The 21,660-nt window shown below is 56.6% G+C and overlaps 1 protein-coding gene across 1 annotated transcript in view; it reads left to right on the forward strand.

Annotated features, from left to right (window-relative positions):
* The window catches only part of RUNX3 (RUNX family transcription factor 3), a 60,465-nt gene that overhangs the window by 24,771 nt on the left and 14,034 nt on the right, over positions 1–21,660 (forward strand). Inside the window, exons 3-5 of the mRNA XM_077899086.1 lie at positions 6,608–6,888; positions 8,719–8,875; positions 16,847–16,951. Of these exons, the coding sequence (XP_077755212.1) occupies positions 6,608–6,888; positions 8,719–8,875; positions 16,847–16,951 (543 nt within the window). The remainder of the gene's footprint in view (positions 1–6,607; positions 6,889–8,718; positions 8,876–16,846; positions 16,952–21,660) is intronic.

Here is a 21,660-nt window from a genome sequence, read left to right on the forward strand (position 1 = left end):
TGGCCTAGGCTGTGACTCTGAACCAGACCCTTTCCTTCCCTGGGCCTCAGCTCTGCCGCCTGACAAATGGGAGATTTGGAAATGAAATCGCAGAGTCCAGTTGAGGGGCATCATCTGACATTATAAAATTCTGAATCCTGCCCACAATTCTCATGCCAGGATTCTAATTCTTTTCCACGACCATAACTTCAAGCATCGGACTCTGGTCGAAGAGAACAGAGTGTGGGGCCAGGCTGCCTGTTTGGAATCCCAGCTCCTAGCTGCCCAGCTGAGTGACCTTGGGCAGGTTTACGTCTTCCCTTCTCTCATCTATAAAATGTGGATGATGACTGGATGTCCCCGATAAGAGTACTGGGAGGCACAAATGAGCAGAAAGTGTGGGATCATGCCCGGCATGCCGGAAGAGCTTAACTGTTGTTGTCAGTAATGGTTAGCAGAGCTCAAGATTCTAATCCCGTGGTTCCAATTCAATTCCAAAATTTGGTTTCTGACTGGCTCCCATTCTTGCCATCTGATTAAGGTTTGGAGACATTTTGAACCTGAAAATCCTCCCGTCTTTCCTCCATCATAGGGAGTACAAGAGATGACAGCCACTCAGAGGAGCTCTTTCCCTACCTGACTGCCAGAGCTGAAGCCCCATCCTGGGCTGGGTAAAGAGTATGCCCTTCCCAGAGCGCTCCTGGGCTCTGAGTTAGCCAGGTCAACCTCTCACCAGACTCTGTTCCCCACCCCACCCCCACCCCGCACTCCATGGACAATCCTCTGGTTTGATGACTGCCAGCAGGGAGCTCTGCACCCACTCATTGATGTGGATCGAGAGTCTAAGGCGCTCTGACCAGCCAGCTGAGCAGAGATAGAGTCTGGACCAAGAAGCGCTGTTGAAAGAAGGGCCCTCTGGCTCTGGGGCCCAGGGTGGGCAGCTCTTCACTCCCTGATCCTCAACTTCCCCATCTATAAAATGGAGACTATAAAATACCCTGCAGAGGCATCGTGAGGGTTGGCAATAATCAAGGTAAAACTCCCAGCACACAGGATTCCAACTAAGTAGGGCAATTATTAGTCATACACCCAAGGGCTTTACCAGAATTATTTCCCTGTTTCACAGATGACCAAAGCGAGGAGCAAGGAGGGCAGTAGGAAGACCAGACCCCTTGACGGGAGCCAACACCAGAGCCCACGTCCCCTGCTACTGACGGGGCCTCCCTCCCCTCACCTGGCCAGGCTCATGCTGAGACCATCTCTCTCCATCTTTCCCTCTTGTCTCTCTAATTCCCCAAGCGGAGTACCCTCTCAGGAGGACCTACAGGGGAGTTGGGGTTGGAAGGGTCTGCTGGTTCCACACCTATGGCTGTTTCCCTAAGGCTATTCCAACACCACGGTGATAGTTAACGTTTATCAAGTGCTTCCAATATTTATACGCCGGCTCTTCCCAGTATTTTATTCAACCAGCAAGGGGGTGCATAATCAGGTGGTGCCTCTGATCCCCAAACTCTGAGTCAGAGCAGACTTTTCACCCCACTCTGGTTCTCCCTAACCCAGAAAATATTGCGCAATGTTTCTCTTTGTTTAAATGGGCATGACAGCTACCCCACACCATTACTGGAGTGGAATGAAAGCATGTAGTTGCAGCCCAAACACAGGGGCCTGGGCACGGTAATCCCTCAGCCATCCACGCTATTGCCTTTTCCCCTCTTCCCCGCCCCTGCCAGGGGACCATGGCTCAGGGGGGTGCCAAAGTGACACAGGCAGTCAGTGGCAGAGCCAGTAGCTGCATCCTAACCACAGGGCTCTCTCCAGCTCCCTCTCCCTCCCCTCACAGTCTGGCCCTTTCCAAAAAAAAAAAAAAAAAAAAAGCCACCCTGTAATTTGAGAAGCACACTTGTCCTTCTGCACATTAGGGAGCCTTCCAGAGAGCCTGCCCAGAAAGAATTCTCTGGGGTAAGGGCCCCCAACCCTGCCAGCAACAATCCGTTGACCATATTATTGTTGTTTTTCATGACCCTTTCTCACTGATTTTTATGTGTGTGTATAATAATATATATGCATAAACATACATATTTGAAATTGGGATGCAGGCAAGTCTTGGTTTAACTGGCAGTATTTTCTTTCTTTTTCTTTCACATGGAACAGTGATGGCATTTTAGATGTGGTGAAACGCAATGCTCCTCCCCTCCTAGAGGGAGTCTTTAATCCTCTGGATTGTGAAATGGAGCGATGAGAACCACCTCCATTCACTGAAGGGGAAACCAAGGCTCGCTGAGGGACAGAAGTGTCCTACCTTAAGTTCCAGGCCACCAGGAAGGAGGGCTTCACCAGAGCGGGAATGTGGACGCCAGGCTGGGAGAAATCATTAACGTCTAGAAGACAGTCCTCTGCTAGTAACGGGACTGGGGCTCCTATGAGACTTGGGAACACAAGCCTCCTTGGGGACAGGGAGGTGGCTAGCAGTGTCAGCTGAGACCCAGTTCCTAGTCAAGAGAATGTCTGCCTATAGGGGGATAGGGAGTAGGGGCCAGTGAGTTTCCAGAGTGAGGGTCTAAGAGCTCAGGGGAAAGAAGGTGAGTCTTAACTCAGGCAGCCCTGTGAAGGTTGTTGGAAAAACCCTCCTGCAAGTCTCCTCTGCCTGGAAGCAGGTCAGAGACATTCCTTACCTCCCCCAGGCAGCCCCTAGGTGAACCAAGGTGTGGGGGAGCAAGGGACAGGATAGCCACGGACTAGGCTCTGAGTCCTGACAAGCTCTGAACATAAGAACTGGATATTTCACCAATGGGAAATGTGAGGCCCCCAAAGAGGAAGAGACTTGCCAAAGGCCCCCAATAAGGGGCAATCAGGCCTTATTTTTTCAGTGTGATAACAGTGACAGCTTGCATGGATGGAGCACCCCCTATGTGCCAGGCCTGTGCTAAGCACCTTACACACGTTTCTGTAAGGAGGCCACTATCATTAGCCCTGCGTTACAGATGAAATAGATAAGGGTCAGAGAACGTTTAGGCGATTTTACGTAGATCACGGTAGGTGGTGGGAGAAGACAAACTGAAGCCGTGGGACTGCAGGCCCAGGCCCCTTCCACAGCCCCTTCTGAACATCTTAGAAGATTTTCCATATCAGGTCTGTCCAGCGTCGTGGCACCCTTGGGGGATGCTCACCCTCCCCTGCTACTAGACTCTTGAGAAATCAGACCTGCCCTTGTAAGCTCTCTGGCTTGTGGGGAGACACATGCAGGCACCTCGTTACCACCAACGCCTTTAGAGTGCACTCCTAGACACTCTCAGGTGGCCGGAGGAGGGTGCCCTGACGCAGGGTCATTTTGATGTCATGAATCCCACTCCCAAGGTCAAAGGATGCTGGTGGGAGGAGTGGCCCCCAGATCCTGAGTTCTGTGGGCTTCAGGTTTGCCACCCCCCAACTCTGGGCCAAGGTAGGCCCAGACCTCCTGGCTTCCCCACCCTGTTGCAGACAATCTGGGGTGCTCCTATGTGGAGTCCTTCAAGAGAAAGCAGGAGACTTCTACACCAGTCCACTCACTGGAAGAGGGAAAGGAGGTGGCTAGCCATACAAAATGGGGAAGGGAGAGGGTATCCACTGGTCCCATGTAAGGGAGTGGGAGCTGTCCAACTGTCTCTCGAAACAGCACAAAGAAAAACAGAGAGAGGGGCGACTGTAGATCTCTGTTGGTCAGGGATGGGGAGGAGGTAGATTAGCCACAGGGAAAAACTGGGAATGAGCCGGCCCCTTCTTGTGCGTGTCCTCCTCACCCTCTGGCCCCTCAGAATGGGACAGGAGAGGACTCATTTCAGGCAGGGAGAATGTTCTGCAGGTGGGAGGGCACAGGGACTGTGGGGTCCCAGACGGGCCCAGTCAGTAGGCATCTGTGCCCATCAGAGGCAGGCAGGGCGCAGGGAAGCCTCCGGTCGGACACAGAGCCTGGCCGCAAAGATGGTGAGCAGTCGTAGGGACATCTGTCCAGAGCGGGCAGCTCATAGGAGGCGGGCCATGGGCCTGGCCCGGGGCGCAGCTGGCTCACATCTGTGGGCAGGGCCGGCCGGGCAACCCCGCGGCGGGCAGAGTGCAGGCGCCAACTAGCGGTGGCTCCCGGAACTGCTCCCGGGCCGGCGGGCCCCCGGCGACCTCAGGCTGGAGACCCGAGCGTCCCCGGGTTCCCGCGCCCACGCGCAGCGAGCACCCTCCCGAGGGCTGCAGGCAGCCGGGTCCTGTGCCGGGTGCTGAGACCCACAGGAACCGCCTTTTCAGGATGTCCGTTTGCGAAGCCGCCGTAAAATGAGGGAGAAATCAGGCGGAGGGACAAGTAAGGGCTCGGGTGCAAACCGAAACCACTAGACGCAACGAATTTACAAACCCCAGCCGCAGCGGGTCCTGGCCCCACGGCCGCTCCCGGGCCACACGCGTCGCCCGCCCGCCCCGGCCCTGGGCCCTAACTGGCCACAACTTGCAAGGCCTTTTGACGGGAGGCTCCCAGAGGTTGGGGGCGCCTAAGCTCGGGTCCCTCGCTTTCTTCTGGTTCTGCCGCTACTGCCCGCGCCCCCGGGAGCGCGAGGCCCTTGGCCCAGGGGCCCTGCAGCTCCGAGACGCGGGCTCTCTAAGATCCCGTGAGGGTCCCTCGCGGTCCCCGCCTCCGAATGGCCCCAGGCGCTGACGTGAGGCTACGGCAGGGGCAGGGACCAGCTCTCCAGGTGGCCGAGGCTGGGCCAAAGCCTGCCCGCCCTGGAGCGCACGCGGGGCTTGAATTCGTTCCGCAACGACTTAGGCGGCGCGCCCTGGGCCGGGGTCAGATCCGGGGCGCGATCCTGCGGCCCTTCGGATCCTGTGCTCCGTCGCGTCCGAGCCTTGGAATTCGTGGGGTTGCACCTGCCGAGCCGGGAACAACGAATACTCGGCTCAGTCTCCAAAAGGGCGGCGGCGGGGAGAGTCGGCGCGCGTTCCGTTCGTGCGTTCGCTCCCGAGGCTCCAGGGAGCCCACGTGGGGCGATAACTCCGAAGGCCTGGGGGCTTGATCTTTGCAGTCCCCTCCGCGCTGTAGCCTTTCCCTAGGCCTGAGCCTTCGGCCTGCGCGGCGGGAGAGGCCAGGGCTGTTCGCCGGGAAGCCCTGGGAGTCGCCGGGCCGCGCGGGCGGGGGTGCGAGCGGCGGCGCCTCCGCAGAGCAGCCGCACGCCCGCGGCCGGAGCACAGCGCCCGGGAAGGCGGGGGCACAGGCCCTCGTGGGGCCCGTTCGCATCCACGCGGTGGAGCAAAGCTGCCTCCTCCCGAAGCCGGGGCCCTTAGCGGCGCAGCCCGACCGCGTCCTCCGCACGCTCGTCCTCCTGCCCCGGACCCGCGTCCTCTTGCTCGACGCAGGACCGTGGCTCCGCGCCGGGCAAAAATCCGGGGGAAAACACGCCCGTTTGCAGGCCCCGCCGTGTGTTTCAGACTCACAGGCCGCCGCCGCAACGAAGTACGACGAAGCGAGGCCTGCCCGGTCCTGAGAGTTGTTTTGCGGGGAGAGCGGAGAGGAGCGGGGCGTGTCACCCCCCAAGGCAGATTCCGGGGGCCCCGGGGACACCCGTCGGTCCCGGGTTGGCACCGGGGCCCAGGGGGCCGGGCCCAAAGCCGCCGGGGGCCGGGAGCTGCGGAAGCGGCTGGTGGTCGTGGAATCTCGTGTGCGGTGGAAGCTCTTGGGCCAAAATAATTTGTGGGACAGCGCAGGGCAGGGGGGAGCGGGGGAGGGTGAGAAACCTCCATGGGGCCGCTCCCCGCTCCGTGCCACCGGCCTTGGAGCCCCCCCCAGGGCCCCCGAGCCCAGAGCGCAGGCACCGGAGGCCGAGGGAGCTGGAGGCGGGGAAGGCCGGGCCACGGGCTGCAGGGAAGGGGCGCGACGAGGGGAGTGGCGGCCCCCGCGTGGGGGGGACCGCGGCCCGGGACCAGCGGCCAAGGAGCCCTGCGCAGGGCCTGGGCGGCTCAGCCAAGTCGTTAGCGTCGGCCCCGCGCCCCCGGACTCTCGAGGAGCCCCGGGCTCACGCGCCGGGCCCCCGCTCGGGCGTCCTCCCGGGGCGGGGCCTGCCGCCCCACCCCTCTGGGCGGCCCCCGGCGGTGCCCGTTCCTCCCCCACGAGCGCGGCCGAGGTGCCGGCGAGGGGGGCTCCGATTGGCTGCGCGACGCGTCGCTCGGGCCGGCCCCGCCCCCGCGGGCCCCGGGGTACTAACCCCGCGCGGCGCGGCGCGGCGCCGCCACTTGATTCTCGAGGATTTGCCGTGGGGCTGCGGCCGCGCGGTCGGCGGGGCGGCTGCGCGCGGGCTGCGGGGGCTGCGGGGGCTGCGGGGGCGGCGGCGGCGGCACAGCGCGCACGGGCCCCGCCGCGGCCGAGACCCTCGTCCCTCCGCGCGGGCCGCGGGCGCAGGATGCGGGGCTAGCGGGCCGGGCTGCGCGCCGCCGTCGGGGCAGCGAGGCCTCGCTGCGGGCGGGCCCCGGCGGGGCGTCCCCGGGCGCCGCCCCCTCGCCCCGAGGCCCCGGCCCGGCCGCTTCTGCTTTCCCGCTGCGCCGGCCGCCCCCGGGGAGCCGCGCCGCCGCCGCCCGCCCGGCGCGCTGACGGCCGCTGTTATGCGTATTCCCGTAGACCCGAGCACCAGCCGCCGCTTCACACCTCCCTCCACGGCCTTCCCCTGCGGCGGCGGCGGCGGCGGCGGCGGCGGCGGCAAGATGGGCGAGAACAGCGGCGCGCTGAGCGCGCAGGCGGCCGTGGGGCCGGGAGGGCGCGCCCGGCCGGAGGTGCGCTCGATGGTGGACGTGCTGGCGGACCACGCGGGCGAGCTCGTGCGCACCGACAGCCCCAACTTCCTCTGCTCCGTGCTGCCCTCGCACTGGCGCTGCAACAAGACGCTGCCCGTCGCCTTCAAGGTGAGTGCGGGGCCCCGGGGTCGGCGGGCCCCGGCGCGGGGAGGGAGGGGACCACCCCGCGGCCCGGCCCCGGGCGCCTCGGCCTCGCCGCGCGCCCCGCCCGGGGACCCTGGCGTCCCTCCCGCTGCACCGGGCGCGCAGCGCTCCCAGGGGCTCGCCCCTCCGCGGCCGGGAGCCCTGCTGAGGGACGAGGACGAGGACGAGGAGGAGGAGGCGGGCGGCCCGGGCTCCGCGCCTCTGGGCTCCGCATCCCCCCGACACAGCCCGGCGGGCAGAGGGGCGGAAGAGCCGGGGCGCAGGGCGAGGACGCGGGCGGCGGGGTGCGCAGGGCGCATAGGGCCTCCCCCCTGCCGGCACCCCTCCTCCTGCACCGCTTCAGAGACACTTCCTGCTCACGCCCTCAGCCACTGGCTTCTGAAATTTTACACCGGGCGACTCTAGGGCTGGGGGGGGGGGGGGGGGTGCACCGAACCCTAAACGTTTGCAGCGGGAATCCCGAGCGTCGGGCACAAGTGGGGGGCACTCCCACCCCTGGCAGCCCCCAGTCATTCAGAGGATCTTTTTCTCTCTGCTAGGGAGTAGGCGACTGTTTCATTTTCATTTTTTTAAGGGGGCAGCGAGATGAAACGAAAACGCCTTGGTTTTCCCCTAAACCTCTCACAGCTGCCGTGAGAAAGGGCAGGGCAGGAAGGGCCAGCGGCTGGGGGTGGCGGGTGCCCGAGGTGGCTGGAAACAGCGGCTTCTGGCAGCTGAGGCCATCCTTGCTCCCCCATTAAGATGACTCCCAAATTGGAGAAAAAAAAAAAAAAAAAGGATGAGTGGCTCTTGGAGGTCTCCGGGGTGACATCTTAAAATGCCAGTGGGGAAAATCTCCCCGGGAGGGGGGGTAGGGGGAGGCCCGTGTGACTTTAATCCTCAGATCGGAGGTTTTACTGTCACTTGGAGCTTAAAAGGAATCTTTGAAATTAAAAGAAGACAGGATGTTGACAGGAAATCTGGCCTTTTTAATCAGACCCCAAACATTTTCTCCTTGAAATTTTTACCATCTGGATCCCTAGTCCCTGCACGCGGTGGCCACGTTTAAATGGCTGTGACTACATTTGCAGTGTGATTCCTTTTCAAAAGGCATCTGCTTCTGCGCACTGCTTGGGGTGAGGGGTGGGGGAGACCGTATTAGGGGGGGCATCTCCACCGCCATCCTGCAGTTCCCAGCAGGTGCATCCTCCTGCTATCGAAAGCCCCTCTCTCACTTTAAAGGGGGTTTTCTGTACAACGCCTCTCAAAACACTGGTTTGTTTTGCATTTTTGCATTTTCCCTGCATAACGAATTCAGGCTCTGCAGAGGCCGGCAGACTGGGCCCGCGCCGCATTTCAGGGCCAAATTTCATACCCCAAACGGCTCTTGCATTAATTGAGCGTGGGGAGCAGTCCCGTTATTATTGTTGTTGATATTATTTTTACTTAGAGACTTGGTTGCTAGGAGCACGTTGATTCCTCTTTTGCTCAGGCCGAAGGAAAAGAGGAAAACTGCACCCCACACCACACTGATGAAGCTCATTCACAGCTCCCGCTTAGATTCCCTGAAAGGATCGTTTCTCAGGACATGGCTTCACCAGCTAATCTAGGATTTGGGAGTGGAAGGCAACGATTTTGGCATCTTGTGTTTGTCATCTGGGGGGAAGGTGTCCATTGCCCTTAAGCCTCTTCTCCGCTCTGCCTTTGAGAAATCCTGCAGTGCGCCTGGGACCTAGGGGAGCTGCGCGGCCCCTCCCTGCCTCTCCCTGGCCTCCCCTGCCATTCTAAGCTGTTCCCCTGCCCCTGTGCCCTCAGGTGGTGGCGCTGGGAGATGTGCCCGATGGAACGGTGGTGACTGTGATGGCCGGCAATGATGAGAATTACTCTGCAGAACTGCGGAATGCCTCGGCAGTCATGAAGAACCAGGTGGCCAGGTTCAATGACCTCCGCTTCGTGGGCCGCAGTGGGCGAGGTGAGCGGCAGGGAGTCTGCGAACCCTAACACCAGCAATGGCAAAGGTCGGGGAAGGAAGCTGAGGGCTTGCTCTCAGTCCCAGTGGGAGCCCCAGAAACAGGTCCCTGGCCTGGCTTGGTCTCAAACAGCCATTTGGAGCCCCATGGGGGAGTTACAGAGCTCTTTGAGGATATGGGTCCTTCGCCTGTAAAAGACAGCAGTTTGCTCCCAGTTTCTGGGGTTTACTGACTCTCAAAGCTGCCCATGTCACCCCTCTTTCCTGATGGAGTATTCTGGCCTCAGAAAAGATGCTGGGGGGAGATCATGGATTAAGGAGCTCTAAAGGGGGGACCTCATAGGTCTTTTGTGGCAAGCGGGTTTAGTGGCTAGGCTGGCTTAGACAAATGACTGGTCTGCGGGTGGGGGGGCGGGCGGTTGGCACCCCAGCCACTCTCCGCAGGGGGCTGGGATCTCCCGGAGCTTGAGCTTCAAGCTTCCAGGCCGCCTCTCCCCAGTTGTGGTCTCCCCGAGCCTGTTTCCCCGGGCGCCCTGAGCCTTAAGGTGGTTTAGAAGAGACAAGAATGCGGCGCAGGATGCCGAATGCTGGAAAGCACAGCCTGAAGGCTGCCATCCCCCGCCCCAGAACCAAGGCCAGTGCACCCCCTGCCTGTGTGTGAGCTGCCTCTGGCAGCATGAAGGAAGGCAGGACCAGCCGCCGCCGCTGTGGCTGCCGGCCCCGGGGCTCTTGAGTGGGAGGCTGCTGGGACCTGAAACCCATCATCACTTCTGGGTGGAGAAGTCCTAGAAAACCCTGCCCCGGCGAAATGGAGGTTTGAGGACTCACTGGCCCTTTAAGACTAGCCTGCTAAAAAGTGGGGAGTGCCCTTGCCCAGACCCAGCCTGCCCCTCCAGCTTTGTTAAGAAAGTAAGCTAGGTTCCCTCTGCCCCCAGTCTCCACAGAGGCGGAGGCAGCATTGTACTTTTCATCACCAATAAACAAGACCTTCTCAAGGTTTTAGATTCCTCTGAGCCGCCAGCCCTGCTCAGAAACGGGCATCTGGGCACCATTTTTTCCTCTCCAACCGTTCAATGTATACATACAAATGTCAAACATATTTTGACTTTTCAGCATTAATTAAAACCAGGGCATTATTTGCATGTAATAACTGTTTACTTGTTACTTTTTATGAAACCGAAATAGTTTACATTCTTTCAAACATTTCCTGTTCCTGTTGGCTCCCTTCCCCACGCACAGATTTCTTTTCAAACGTTGCCCTTAACTGGTTGCAGGTTGATGGATGGAAAATGTTTGCTTTTATGAATTAAGCTTTCATTGCTGCTCCTAATTAGTCTCCAAGCCCCTTTTGTCATCCCCAATCTCTCAAGCCTTTTGCAGCTTAATCCCAGCTGCAGCCCTGAGTGGAGAACCACTGGCCACTGGTCCGGTGGTGGCTCACTGGGATTGCAGCTTGCCTTTGGGGCGGTGGCCAGGTGTGCAGGGCCCGGTGGCAGGAGGATGCGAGGATACGCAGGGGAGGCACAGGGAGGTCCCGCTGTAGCCAAAGCCCTGGTGAGGCAGGCAGAAGGGGACGCCCATGCCGGGAGCCCAGCAAGGCGTCAGGAGCGTGGCACCTTACTCCTTGTCCTAGCAGGTGAGATCGAGAAAGAGAAGACATGGTGATTCCCTGAGTTACCAAGAGCATGGCTGGCCGGCTGGCCATTCTGCCTCAGAAAGTGATTTCTTTGTGGCATTTAGGCCCAGGGACCTGTACTCACCCTGCGGGGCCTGGGGGGAGACAGGTGGGTTTGCGGAACATCGTTTAGCCGGTGCTCTTGAAGCAGGCGAGGCCGAGGCTGGGGTTGTGGCTCTGAGAGATACAGGAGGCTGAGTTTACAAACCATTCTCACCACCCTTCTCCCATCAGTCTCACTGGTCCTGGGTGGCAGGGGGCGGGGGGGGGCCGGAAGGGGCCCGAGTGGGAGTTCCAGTACCTGGGGACTTGACAAGACTTTCAGACCTCAGAGGCTCATGATATCCAACCGCCTGGGTGCCACAATCACCCCACCTGGATTTCAGCCCCAACTCTGCTGCTGACTGGCTTGATGACATGGGGCAAATGGCTTGACCACTCTGTGCCTCAGTTTCCCCGTCTGTATACTAGAGACGGTAATGACACCTCTCTGGTGAGATTTTATAAGGATTAAGGAAATTGGCACAGTGTATCACTTGGCCCATATCGAGGGTTGGATACACGTTACAGATTTTGTTACTTCAAATGCTTGCGAGTGGAAGAGATCTTTGAAGTCCCTTTGAGTGGTATAGTCACTGATTCTGTGATTATGGTGCGGTTTGGGCGGGGGTGGGGGAAACCCAGAAGGTGTGAATTGTTGAGTGGGAGAAGTGGAGGCGGGTAGCAGTGAGAAGGAAGGCTCCGGGGTCCTGTGGCATGCAGCAGCGCATCTGCTGTGCCCATGCTGCCCATCGGGAAAGTCCCACTGAGAGGACCCATCAGTGATTGACACAGACCGTAGGGCATTTGAGGAGTTGGGACAGGTTGGAATTTGGGACCCAGAGCCTTTCCCTGGCCCTCCGACTTCTGCCAAGACCGAGAAGCCAAGTAGGAACTCCTGTTTGTTTTCCTGACCTTTTAGTCCTTGATTCTGTCTTAGTTCTAGGAAGATAGGTTTCCATGGATGCATAGACACACCACCACCCCAGAGCCCTCATGATAAACCTGAAGGTGGACCCAAGAAAAGGGAGAGAAAGAAACCAAGTCACTGATGCCTCCTGCAGTGATTAGGGCTGAGGATCCCAGCCCACCAGACGCAGTGACCTTCTTCCAACAAATATTACATAACACACCCTTCATTGTCCTACAGCTGATGGAACCTACCTACTTACCTGCAGTTTCAGAATCTATATAAGTCCATAGCTATAACGGAGAAAAAATGGGCAAGTGATTTATGATAAAATATCCATTTGAATGTGTAAATGTCGGACAAAGCTATACTGAGGTGAGTGGGTGCTTGCAGAAGCCCTGGGACCACCACGGCAGACCGCCAGCCCACGGCACACGCAGCCCAGGACTCCCAAGTCCTCTGCTGTCAATGACATGGTTTTCTGAGGTTGCGAACAATTCTGAACAAAATTTAAGAAAGAAAGGAAAGAAGAGGGAGGCAGGAAGGAAAGAAGGAAGGAAAGGAAAGGAGAAGAAAGGAGAGGAAAGGAAAAGGAAAGATGGATTATCTTCTGTCCTGGAATATTCAGTTGTTGTTATGAAGTGTGCAAAAACTTTGCTTTATTTCGTGTAAAACTGAGTTAGGTTCATGGCTCGGAGAATCTTTGTAACAAGTGTCGCACACACAGGAAGAATGACTACCTCGGTACCCTGTGCAGTGCCCTGATGGAGGAACGGATGGATGCAAGTGTCCTTCCCCACCACCCCGCCACGTCCCCTCTCCAGGACCACATACCACAAATTCCCAAAGTGTCCTCTAGGAGGCGGCCACAGGCCTTGGGGAAAATGAAAAAAGCCTGAGTTCCTGAACTGTCATTAGCTGGTTTAAAAGAAATGAGAGTAGGTGGAGAGAGATTTGGGATGAGACGTGTGGGTGCAGCTTACAAGCTTCTAGATGGATGTTTAGAAAACCCAGAGGTCCCCTGAGACATGTCCGCTCCTGATGTCCGTGAAGCCCCTGTGATGGGGGTTTATGACACAAGAGCCCAGGCTGAGAGGGACAGGGACTTGCCCAAAGCCACACCACCACCAGACCTGGCTGGACGTGTTGATTGGTCCAGAGCCCCGGGTCCCCCAAGATTGCCTGGGGTCGCTCAGGGCCCTGAGGGGCAGCCATTTCCAGACTAGGACTTCTGCCCTCCAGCCGAGGCCAGCCCTTGGAATAATGACTGGTTGCAAGTTTGCCTGAGGTTCCTGCACAAAATCGTCCACCTTCTCGGTCATCTCTGCTTCCTGTGCTGAGACGGGGAGAGATGGAAAGATGGGTTTGCCACGAGGCAGAGAGAGAAGTGAGGGGCACTCGGGGAGACGGCTTTCCCGACCCCTTCCTTATTGACCGGGGCCCCTGCCTCCCATGGCACCTGACACATGCCCCTCCCTTCCACTCCTGCTGCCAGGTCCCAGCCTCTCCCGTTTGTCCTCCTTCCTCCCTTCTCTCTTTGGGTACCTGGGAGGGGTGGTCCCGGGCTTGGAAAGTGAGAGGAAGCTGTTGAGGAGGGCTGATGACCTACCTCAGGGGTAGCCTGTGGTTTGCTGCCTGGTGAGAGTGGGGGATTCTCACTCCCCAGGAGCAGATCTTTATTATGGGGTGGGGGTTTGGGCAGGCTCCAGCACATTCTAACCTTTCTAGCCCTACCTAGATAACTGTTGACCTGAATGACTCATTCATTGCCCCTCTGTGAGTCTCAGTTTTCTCATCTGTAAAATGGAAACAGTCATCTCTCCCTTAATACACTTAACAAACATTTCTTGAGCACCTGCCGTGTGCTGGATGCTGTTCTGGGGGCTGGGGACATAGCAGTGAACAAGTCAAAAGTTCTGGTGCCCAGGGAGGTTACCACCTAGTAGAAGGAGACAAGAGAAAATAAATAGATGAATTGCCAAAAGTAGTAAGCATCATGGGGAAGTTTGAGCATGTAGGGTGGGAGCAGGAGGGTCTGACGCTTCAAATTGAGTTTCTTAACCTTTTTTTACCCCATGGGCCACTTGACAGTTTGAGAATAATGTGTTTTAAAGAATAAAATACAAAGGATTATAATGGAAACCAATTATAATAAAACATAGTTAGCAAAACGTCTAAAAAATTGGGATAAATGTGCTGCTCTATTAGGATATTAAATAATAAGATGTGGCAATGGGTCTGATGACGACCATGATTTTGAAGTTGTGACGAGCATAGAAGATATTTAGAGAGGTTTGCAACGTCTGTAATATGATATGTAAATATCTGTGACGTCTATTGGTGACAAGGTCACAGGGACTTCTGTAATACCTCTGTGGTTTGTTGCCCATGGTCATACTTGAGGGAGATGCTAAATTGCAGCTAGAGGTTAGACACAATACAGTCCTCTTTTTTTTCCTGTCCTTGTTCATGGGCCCACTTAATCCTAAAAAGGAGTCCCGCCAGATGCCAAGTTTAAAATGCCTGCTTTATTTTTTATTTATTATTTTGTATTTAAGTTCAATTTCCCAAATATAGTATAACACCCGGGGCTCATCCGATCAAGTGCCCTCCTTAGTGCCCATCACCCAGTTTTAGATAAAGGGACCAGAGGGGGCCTCAGTGAGGTGGTGACTTTTCAGTGGAGACCTGAGGGAAATGAGGGAGACACAGGAGCACTTCAGTAATTGAGACCCATCTGGCCCGGCACCCTGCAGTGTCAAGGAGGTGATGGAAGCGGCAGAGGCCCAGGGACAGCCCCCACACACACCCCTTGGGAAAGTGCCCAGCTGACAGGGGAGGGAGGAATCCAGGACAAAAATGACCAGAGAGGGATGGGAAAGCGGATCCCAGGAAGGGGGGTAGGTGGGCAGGGAGCCTGAGGCCATCTGCCTGGCATTTCCCTAGACCTTCTACACTTTCGGTTTCCAGAAACCGTGGAAAGTGCCCCTGCGGTCTGGGTAAGGGGTTCGATTTCCTCTGACCCAGGACTCCAAGGACAGGTGCTGTGTGCATTTCCATCCCGGCCACCAGTGGGCTGGCTCAGGAAAATCCTTCCAGAGAGACCCCAGTCTGCCCCAGTTTGAGTCACACCTCAATTTAAAACCACCCCCTGGTGTCTCAGACGCCCTAGGGTTCCTTGGTGTGGCCCTGGGAGCCTGAGCTGGTTTACTTTGGTTCTGGACTCTCCTGTTTCTGAGGCTCAAGTTTTCATTTGATCACAGTGGACCCGGCCGTGCAAAGAGGACCTCAAGCTACCGCCCCCAGCTCTGAGTTTTCATCTCCTACTTGTGAAAGGGGGATGTCAAGACCACCCGGCCGCCTTGGAGAGATGCCGGGAGCACAGGGCAGCACAGTGGTCCACACAGGTGGTCTCTCTCAATTGCCCACCCTGGGCCAGCCCTGGCAGACACAGGTGCACCAGGCCATGGGCCCTTCCCTTAGGGAGCCCCTGGATCCTAACTGGGTCCCACAAATAGGGATGCTCAGAGGCAGAGAAGGAGGAGGCCAAGCTTAGGGGATCAGCGAAGCTCCTCCCACAGCCTCCTCAGTCTCACAGCCTGGGGGCTTTGATGCGAACAGAGAGGAGGGCAGGAGAGGGAGGACGCCTACTTCAGTGAAGGTGATGGGAAAATTGGGTTGCCCTTTGAGGAAAAACTCTACCTTTCACCGCACCCACCAGTTAAACCCCCAGAAGAATCAAAGAATTGAAGGTAGGAGGTAGAGAGGACCCTGTTCACCGAAGGTCAGCTTTACCTGCTTGTCACATGGGGAAACGTGCCTAAACATAAAACACTAGGAGAGATCACCCAACAAGAGGAAGAACTGAAAATGCAAAGCAGCTCGGTGTCAGAAGGCAAAACGTAAAGGCCACTGAACTGAGAAACTGGTCGCCACAAAGAGGTTAGGGAAAGTGCTAGCAGGTTATCACTGGGTGATTTCTAAAAGGCAAGAGGATGCTAATAAGGACCACGAAGCAATCATTTGTGTTGGGTTAGGACAGACAATAAGCCTATGAAAAGTTCCAGTCTCCCACCTCGATAGGCAGCCCTGCGCCGGGTGGGGGAGCCTCGCAGCGGTCACAGTGACTCTCTGGAGCATCCTCTCACTCGAGATCAATGTCCCTGAATACATCCCAACCCTCTGATGCGATGAAATCACTCACCGCTTCTTGGAACCCATTCTAGGGAAATAAGCAGAGACGGAGACAAAGATTTTTTATAAACAAAAGGTCATTTTCGTTTTATTTTAAATGGTAAAAAAAATTATTATTTTAAAAGTTTTTCCTCTCTTAGGAATTTTGAATGGAGACTTTGGAGCCAAATGTCTATCTAAAAATAGAACAGAGTTCTGGAAATAACAGTTGCGTCTACAAATGAAATGTCGGCAGCTCCCCAGTCAGCCCTCTCTCAGCGCCCCCTCCGCTCAGCAGTGAGGAGGCCGCAGGGGGGCAGCCCCCCAGAGTAAGGGGGCAGAGAAGGAAAAGACGAGGCTTCTGTGCGTTGAAGCATTCTGCAGCCTTTAAAAATGAAGTTTATGAAGGATTTTTAATGACATCAGAAAGTGGTTATGATGTGAGGTTAAATGAAGAAAAACAAAATCTGAAGATGCGTATTCTGGTATCCTTGCCACTCTGTAAACACACATACCCACACAAAAGGGATTAGGGAAGGCAACACCCGAACTTTCTCTGGCTAGTGGGACTGCGGGTGATTTTTCTGTGTTCCCCAAATTTTCTAGAAAGATCATAATTACTTTCAGGAAAAAAATAACGTATTTTTGGAAAGATTTTATTTATTTATTTGAGACAGAGAGAGCACAAGTTGGGGGGAGGGGCAGAGGGCGAGGGAGAAGCAGGCTCCCTGCTGAACAGGGAGCCCAATGGAGGGCTCAATCCCAGGACCCCGGGCTCATGACCAGAGCCAAAGGCAGATGCTTCACCCACTGAGCCACCCTGGTGGCCCCAAAATATGTATTTTTATACATATTTTAAAGATATGCTTGAGATGCTCCACACCCCAAAATCATGAGGGTCTCTGGTTAGAAGGAATGGCACAAAGGTTGCGGGGAGCAGGAGGAAATAGGAGGGGTGCCCAGAGCATGGGGTGGGGTTAGATGATAAAATTGGTGCAAGATCTCCTGAGGCCTTGAATGTCAAGGCCAGCAATTAGAACTTCACCCAGAGCCCCTTTGTCTGCCCAGGTTCAAAGGAGAGAGATCTGTGCCTTCGGGAAGGGAGAACCGGGATGAAGCTAATTACGTTAATAGCTCCAGGTGCCAACCTTCTGCCTTTATTCTCCACTCCCCCCAGGGAAGAGTTTTACACTGACCATCACCGTGTTCACCAACCCCACCCAAGTGGCCACCTACCACCGAGCCATCAAGGTGACTGTGGATGGACCCCGGGAACCCAGACGTAAGTGCCAGAGTCCCTGATCCCCTGGGTGTGGGGGAGAAGAGTCCAGCGGGGGGGCGGGAGGGGCAGCAGCCAGGGTCAGATAGATGGCACTGGGTCCCTGGAGTGCCCCTGTGGAGGATCCCAGTCCTGGGCTCTACCTCCCAACACACTGTGTGCCTGCCCGCAAACCCTAAACCCTGGGTGCTTAGCCCTGGCCTGACCTCCTTCCCTGTGGGATGACTGCCCACGAAGGGGCGGGGCGCAGCTAAAGGAGTATGGATTTGCAATTTGCATTTGTTAAGGAAAGGAATAGGATGGAAAAAGCTTCAGATAGGGTATTTGTGAGGGGGGCGGGGTGGAGCCAGGTTTGCTCTGCTCCACCCCAGCTTCCTCTGCCAGTGGCTGAGGGAGGGAGCCATCAAAAACAGGAGCTGGTCTGGCTACGAGGCCAGATCCCCTCCTTGGAAACTTTCCTTGGATCTCAGTATATGACTTAAGTCACACAGAGCCCAGGCCATCTGACCCCAAAACCCATACTCAAGAATGCAGATTGGATTCTGCAAATGTTTATTGAGCACCTACTATGTGCAGGGAGTCCTGATGTGTGCAGATCAGAGAGAATTTGTGTTTAATTGCTTCTATCTGCCAAAGGACCCAGAGTTTGCAGATTTAGATTAGGGGGGTGGGAGGGGCAGCTGCCACAGGGTGGGCCAGAGGTCTGTGTTCGCCAAATGAATGAATGACTGTGCTTTCATGAATAAATGGAACTGAGAACCAGCTGGCCAGCTCTGGACTGGCTGCTTTCTGGACCCTGCCCAGAGTGCTTGTCTGGAGCCCCCCACCCCTACTTGCAGCATGCTCGGTGTGGGGTACGGAGAGCTGCCCTGTCTTTCTCTTTGTGATAGTGGCCCTTTGCGTTTAGAAACCCTCTTGTGTTTATTATCTCATGGGATCCTTGTGACAGCGGAGCCAAAGGGTCACCCCAGTGCCAGTGAGAAGAGAATCCAGGCCAGGGGATGTTGAGAACCTGCCAGGGCCTCCCACGGTCTGCTGGGAGCTGCCTTGCCATCCAGAGACAGTCTTCAATTTCTATTCCAAGCTGGGTGGACTTGGGGCAGGAAGACAGAATGGAGACTTGAGCCTGGGAGGCTCAGAACAAGGCTTGGCTATGCCAGGGTGTCGTTAGTGAGGGCCACCCAGACCAGGTTCTGGGCTGGCCCCTTCCTTCTTGGGAATCAGGCCGGCCTGGCTCCCCATCTGTCCAGTTCCTGGGCCCACTCCAGTGTCTGGCCACATGGGAAGTCCTCCCTGCAGGCTCTCCAGCCCCCCTGAGCTCCCACGCATGGCCATCAGGCCCACAGGTGGGCATCTGCTCTGCCCAGATTCCTGTTGGGATTGGACTTGGATGGGTCCATGCCCCTGGCTTTGGGCTTCACAGCCCCGGATAGGTTGTATCTTCTTTTTAGCCTCCGTTTGTCATCTGTGAACTGGGTCAGTGATCCCAAGAGTCTCAAGGTGGTGATGGTTGGGAAGCCCTTGTGAACCATAGGCCCCCATGGTGCAGAGAACAGATTCTGAGCCAGCCTGCCTGGTAGAGGGACCTTGGGCAAGTTGCTAGCCTCTCCGGGCCTCAGCCCCTCCTCCCGGAAGTGTGGTGATACCACCCACACTGCAGGCCTAGAGATCAGTGACAGCATGTGGATAGCATCTGGCTGTGGCAGAGGGAGGGTCCTGCTGAGTCACTGGATCCGTGGTGTTCTGTTATCCCCAGTACCTGGCCACTGCCATGCATTCCCACCGCCACCACCACCATTAGGGAATGGTGACCCTCTCTTGGTGACCCTCTCGGGTGACCCATGCGGCTGCTGACAAACCCACGCCATGGCCATAGAGGTATAAAGGAGGTGATGTGCCACTCTGTTCTCCGGGGGCAGGATGGAGATCAGGCTACAGTCAGGCTCAGTGTGATGAGACAGCACTTAGGAACCACTCCACAGAGCACCCAGTCCATGGAGGCATGCGAGCAGGGGGTCCTGCAGCTTGCTAGGAACGTTCCGAGGGCCCAGCAATGCCTGGAATCCCTCAGGGCCCTTTCTGTCCAGCCCTGCTCCTCCCAGAGCTGCCCACCTTCCCCCTGGAGTCCCTTGGGTGACAGTAGAGGCTCAGCCCTGGCTTTGGGCGCCCCCAGTTAGAATCCCTTGGCTGCTCTTCTCTCCCAGGGTCCCATGGACCTGAGACACCCTTCTGGGGGGGAAGCTGACAGAGGAAGGGGTGGCACAGGACAAGGCAACAGAGGCCAGAGGGAGACAAAGCAGCAAGAGGAAGGAGAAGGAGCTGGAGGCCAGGAAATAGGCTGGAGTCAGAGGCCGGGCTAGCCCGGGGACCTGAGGCAGACGGCACCCCTCTCTGGGCCTTGGCATGGGCCAAACCTGTGGCTTTAAAGCGACTTGTTCAAACATAATCTTAACAGCAGCTTATTTATAGAGAAGAGCAGCTGTGGGAGGGGGCAGTTCTCCAGCCTCCCATCCCGAGGACCTGCTTGTTCCTGCCCCTGCCCACCCAGCCCTCAGGTCAGGTCTGACCAGCATCCGGGCTTCTGACCTCAACCTGGCCTTCAGTCTGTGAGCTTGGTCAAATCGTCTTCCTTTCTTGGCCTCTGTTTCCCCTCCTAGAAGAGGGAAGGGAACCAGCTCAGTGCTGTTGGTCACCAGGTGTCTCCTACATACCTGGTACAGAGTCCCTGTTAACGGGTCCTCAGACAGCCCAGGAGGAGACAGGCCAGGAGGCAGAGCCACTTGCCCGAGGGCGAGCTTCAGTGCACCCCATGGGCTCTGGTCTGGGACTCAGGGAAGTGGGGGCCACTTAGAAGGGCCTTTCCTCTCTCACTGTGCTCATCTGTAAAATGGGGATGATATTAGCTAATAATTAGCCTCTGCTCTGGGGAGTTGTCTGACCATTAAAGGAGCTTGCAGCTGCCCAGCCCACAGGAAGTACCCAAACCCTCATGGATTATCACAGGATTTCCTTTCTGGGCTTTTCTCCTGCTTTGTGACTCCCAGCCCCATGTGAGGGCTGAGCCTTCTGTGGGGTTGGGTGGGGTGGGAGTAGGGGCTGGTCCTGGGAGCCAAGGAGTGGGAGTCTGCAGATCCCTGAGGCCCAGCTGTGGGTTCTGTGGCTGGGTCGTTCCCCTCTGGTGCCCTGCAGAGCATGCCCGATCTGCAGCCAGGTGGCTGGCTGGGTTTGAAGGCTGGCTTGGTGGCTTCCTGCCTGTGTGGCCTTGGTTTCTGAGGTTCTCAATGCTGGTGTCCCTCATAGTCACCGGGGGCTGGTTAAAAAAGCAGGTGGCTGAGCAGAATCCAGGATTCAGGCAGGAGGCAGTCCAGTGCCTGGCAATTCTGGCATGGACCGTGGTTTAAGAACCGCTCACCCCATCTTCCAAGCTTAGCAGGTGCTGATACCTGAAAGCGTAGGACCCAAGTTCTTAATCCTGCCTGAGGCAGAGGGGGCGGTTCTGGCATCTTGCCTGTGGGCCCTTTCTTCCCAAAAATGCACACGGAATGATTTCAACAAATATTTTCCTGGGCACCTTTCAGGTGTCTGGCACTGTTCTAGAAGCTGAGGATGCCACAGTGAATCCAATAGACAGGCTCCATCCCTTTCAGGTCTTACACGCTAGCAGTGGGGAAAGATGGTAAATAGTTCTCTTGTCACCGTGGCCCACACTGCCCTCCCTGATCTGTGCTCCTTACCCCTGCCTTCTTCTCTGACATCTTCCTCCTCACTCACCCCACTCTGGCCACACCGGCCTCCTGGCTGGTCCTCGAACTGGGCGGCCACATCCCTGCCGCGGGGCCTTTGCACTGCTATTCTCTCTCTCTGGAACACTCCTCCCCAGACACCCCTAGAATCACGGCTGACTCTTTTCCACCCTGAATGAAGTCTTTACCCTAACTTCTCAGTGAGCCGCCTCCCCTGACATGCTGCTTCAGATCACACATTCACCCACCGCCACCCATACTTACCAGCCTGGATTTTGCTTGGAGCCCTGGTTACTTTCCAAGATGCCATAGAGTTCATACATTTATTTCATTTATTTATCATCTCTCCTCACCAGTGTCTGTGCTCCATGGGGCAGAGGTTCTCTTCTCTGCTTTGCTAGGCACTGGCCTAGAGCCCGAAATGCAGATGTGAGCACTTAGGAGGCGCTCAGTAAATGTTTGTTGAGTAAATGAAGTAAACAAATGATTAGCTGATTTAATTTCAGGTAGTGAGAATTCTTTTTTTTTTTTTTTAAGATTTTATTTATTCATGAGAGACACAGAGGGGCAGAGACACAGGCAGAGCGAGAAGCAGGCTCCCTGCAGGGAGCCCAATGCGGGACTCGATTCTAGAACCCTGGATCACGACCTGAGCCAAAGCCAGACGCTCAATCCCTGAGCCACCCAAGTGCCCCGGTAGCGAGAAGTCTTAATGAAGAAAAACAGAGCTGGGTGAAGGGGTAGGGAGTACAGGGATAGGACGTGAGCAGGGAGTGGATCCAGGGGGGCCGGTTGAAGAGGTGACATTTGGCCAGAGAGGTCTGAAGGAAGTAAGCACAGAGCCACTGTGGCTGCTGGGGGCCCCCAGACAGCATGGGCGGGAGAAGTGACCCTAAACCTGTCTCTGGACCTTCAAGGGTCCTCAAGGTGCCACAATTTTGCTCTCAGCTCCAGGTACGGGAAGGCAGA

This window comes from Canis aureus, chromosome 5 (assembly GCF_053574225.1).
Source record: "Canis aureus isolate CA01 chromosome 5, VMU_Caureus_v.1.0, whole genome shotgun sequence".
In the NCBI taxonomy this organism is placed as follows: domain Eukaryota; kingdom Metazoa; phylum Chordata; class Mammalia; order Carnivora; family Canidae; genus Canis; species Canis aureus.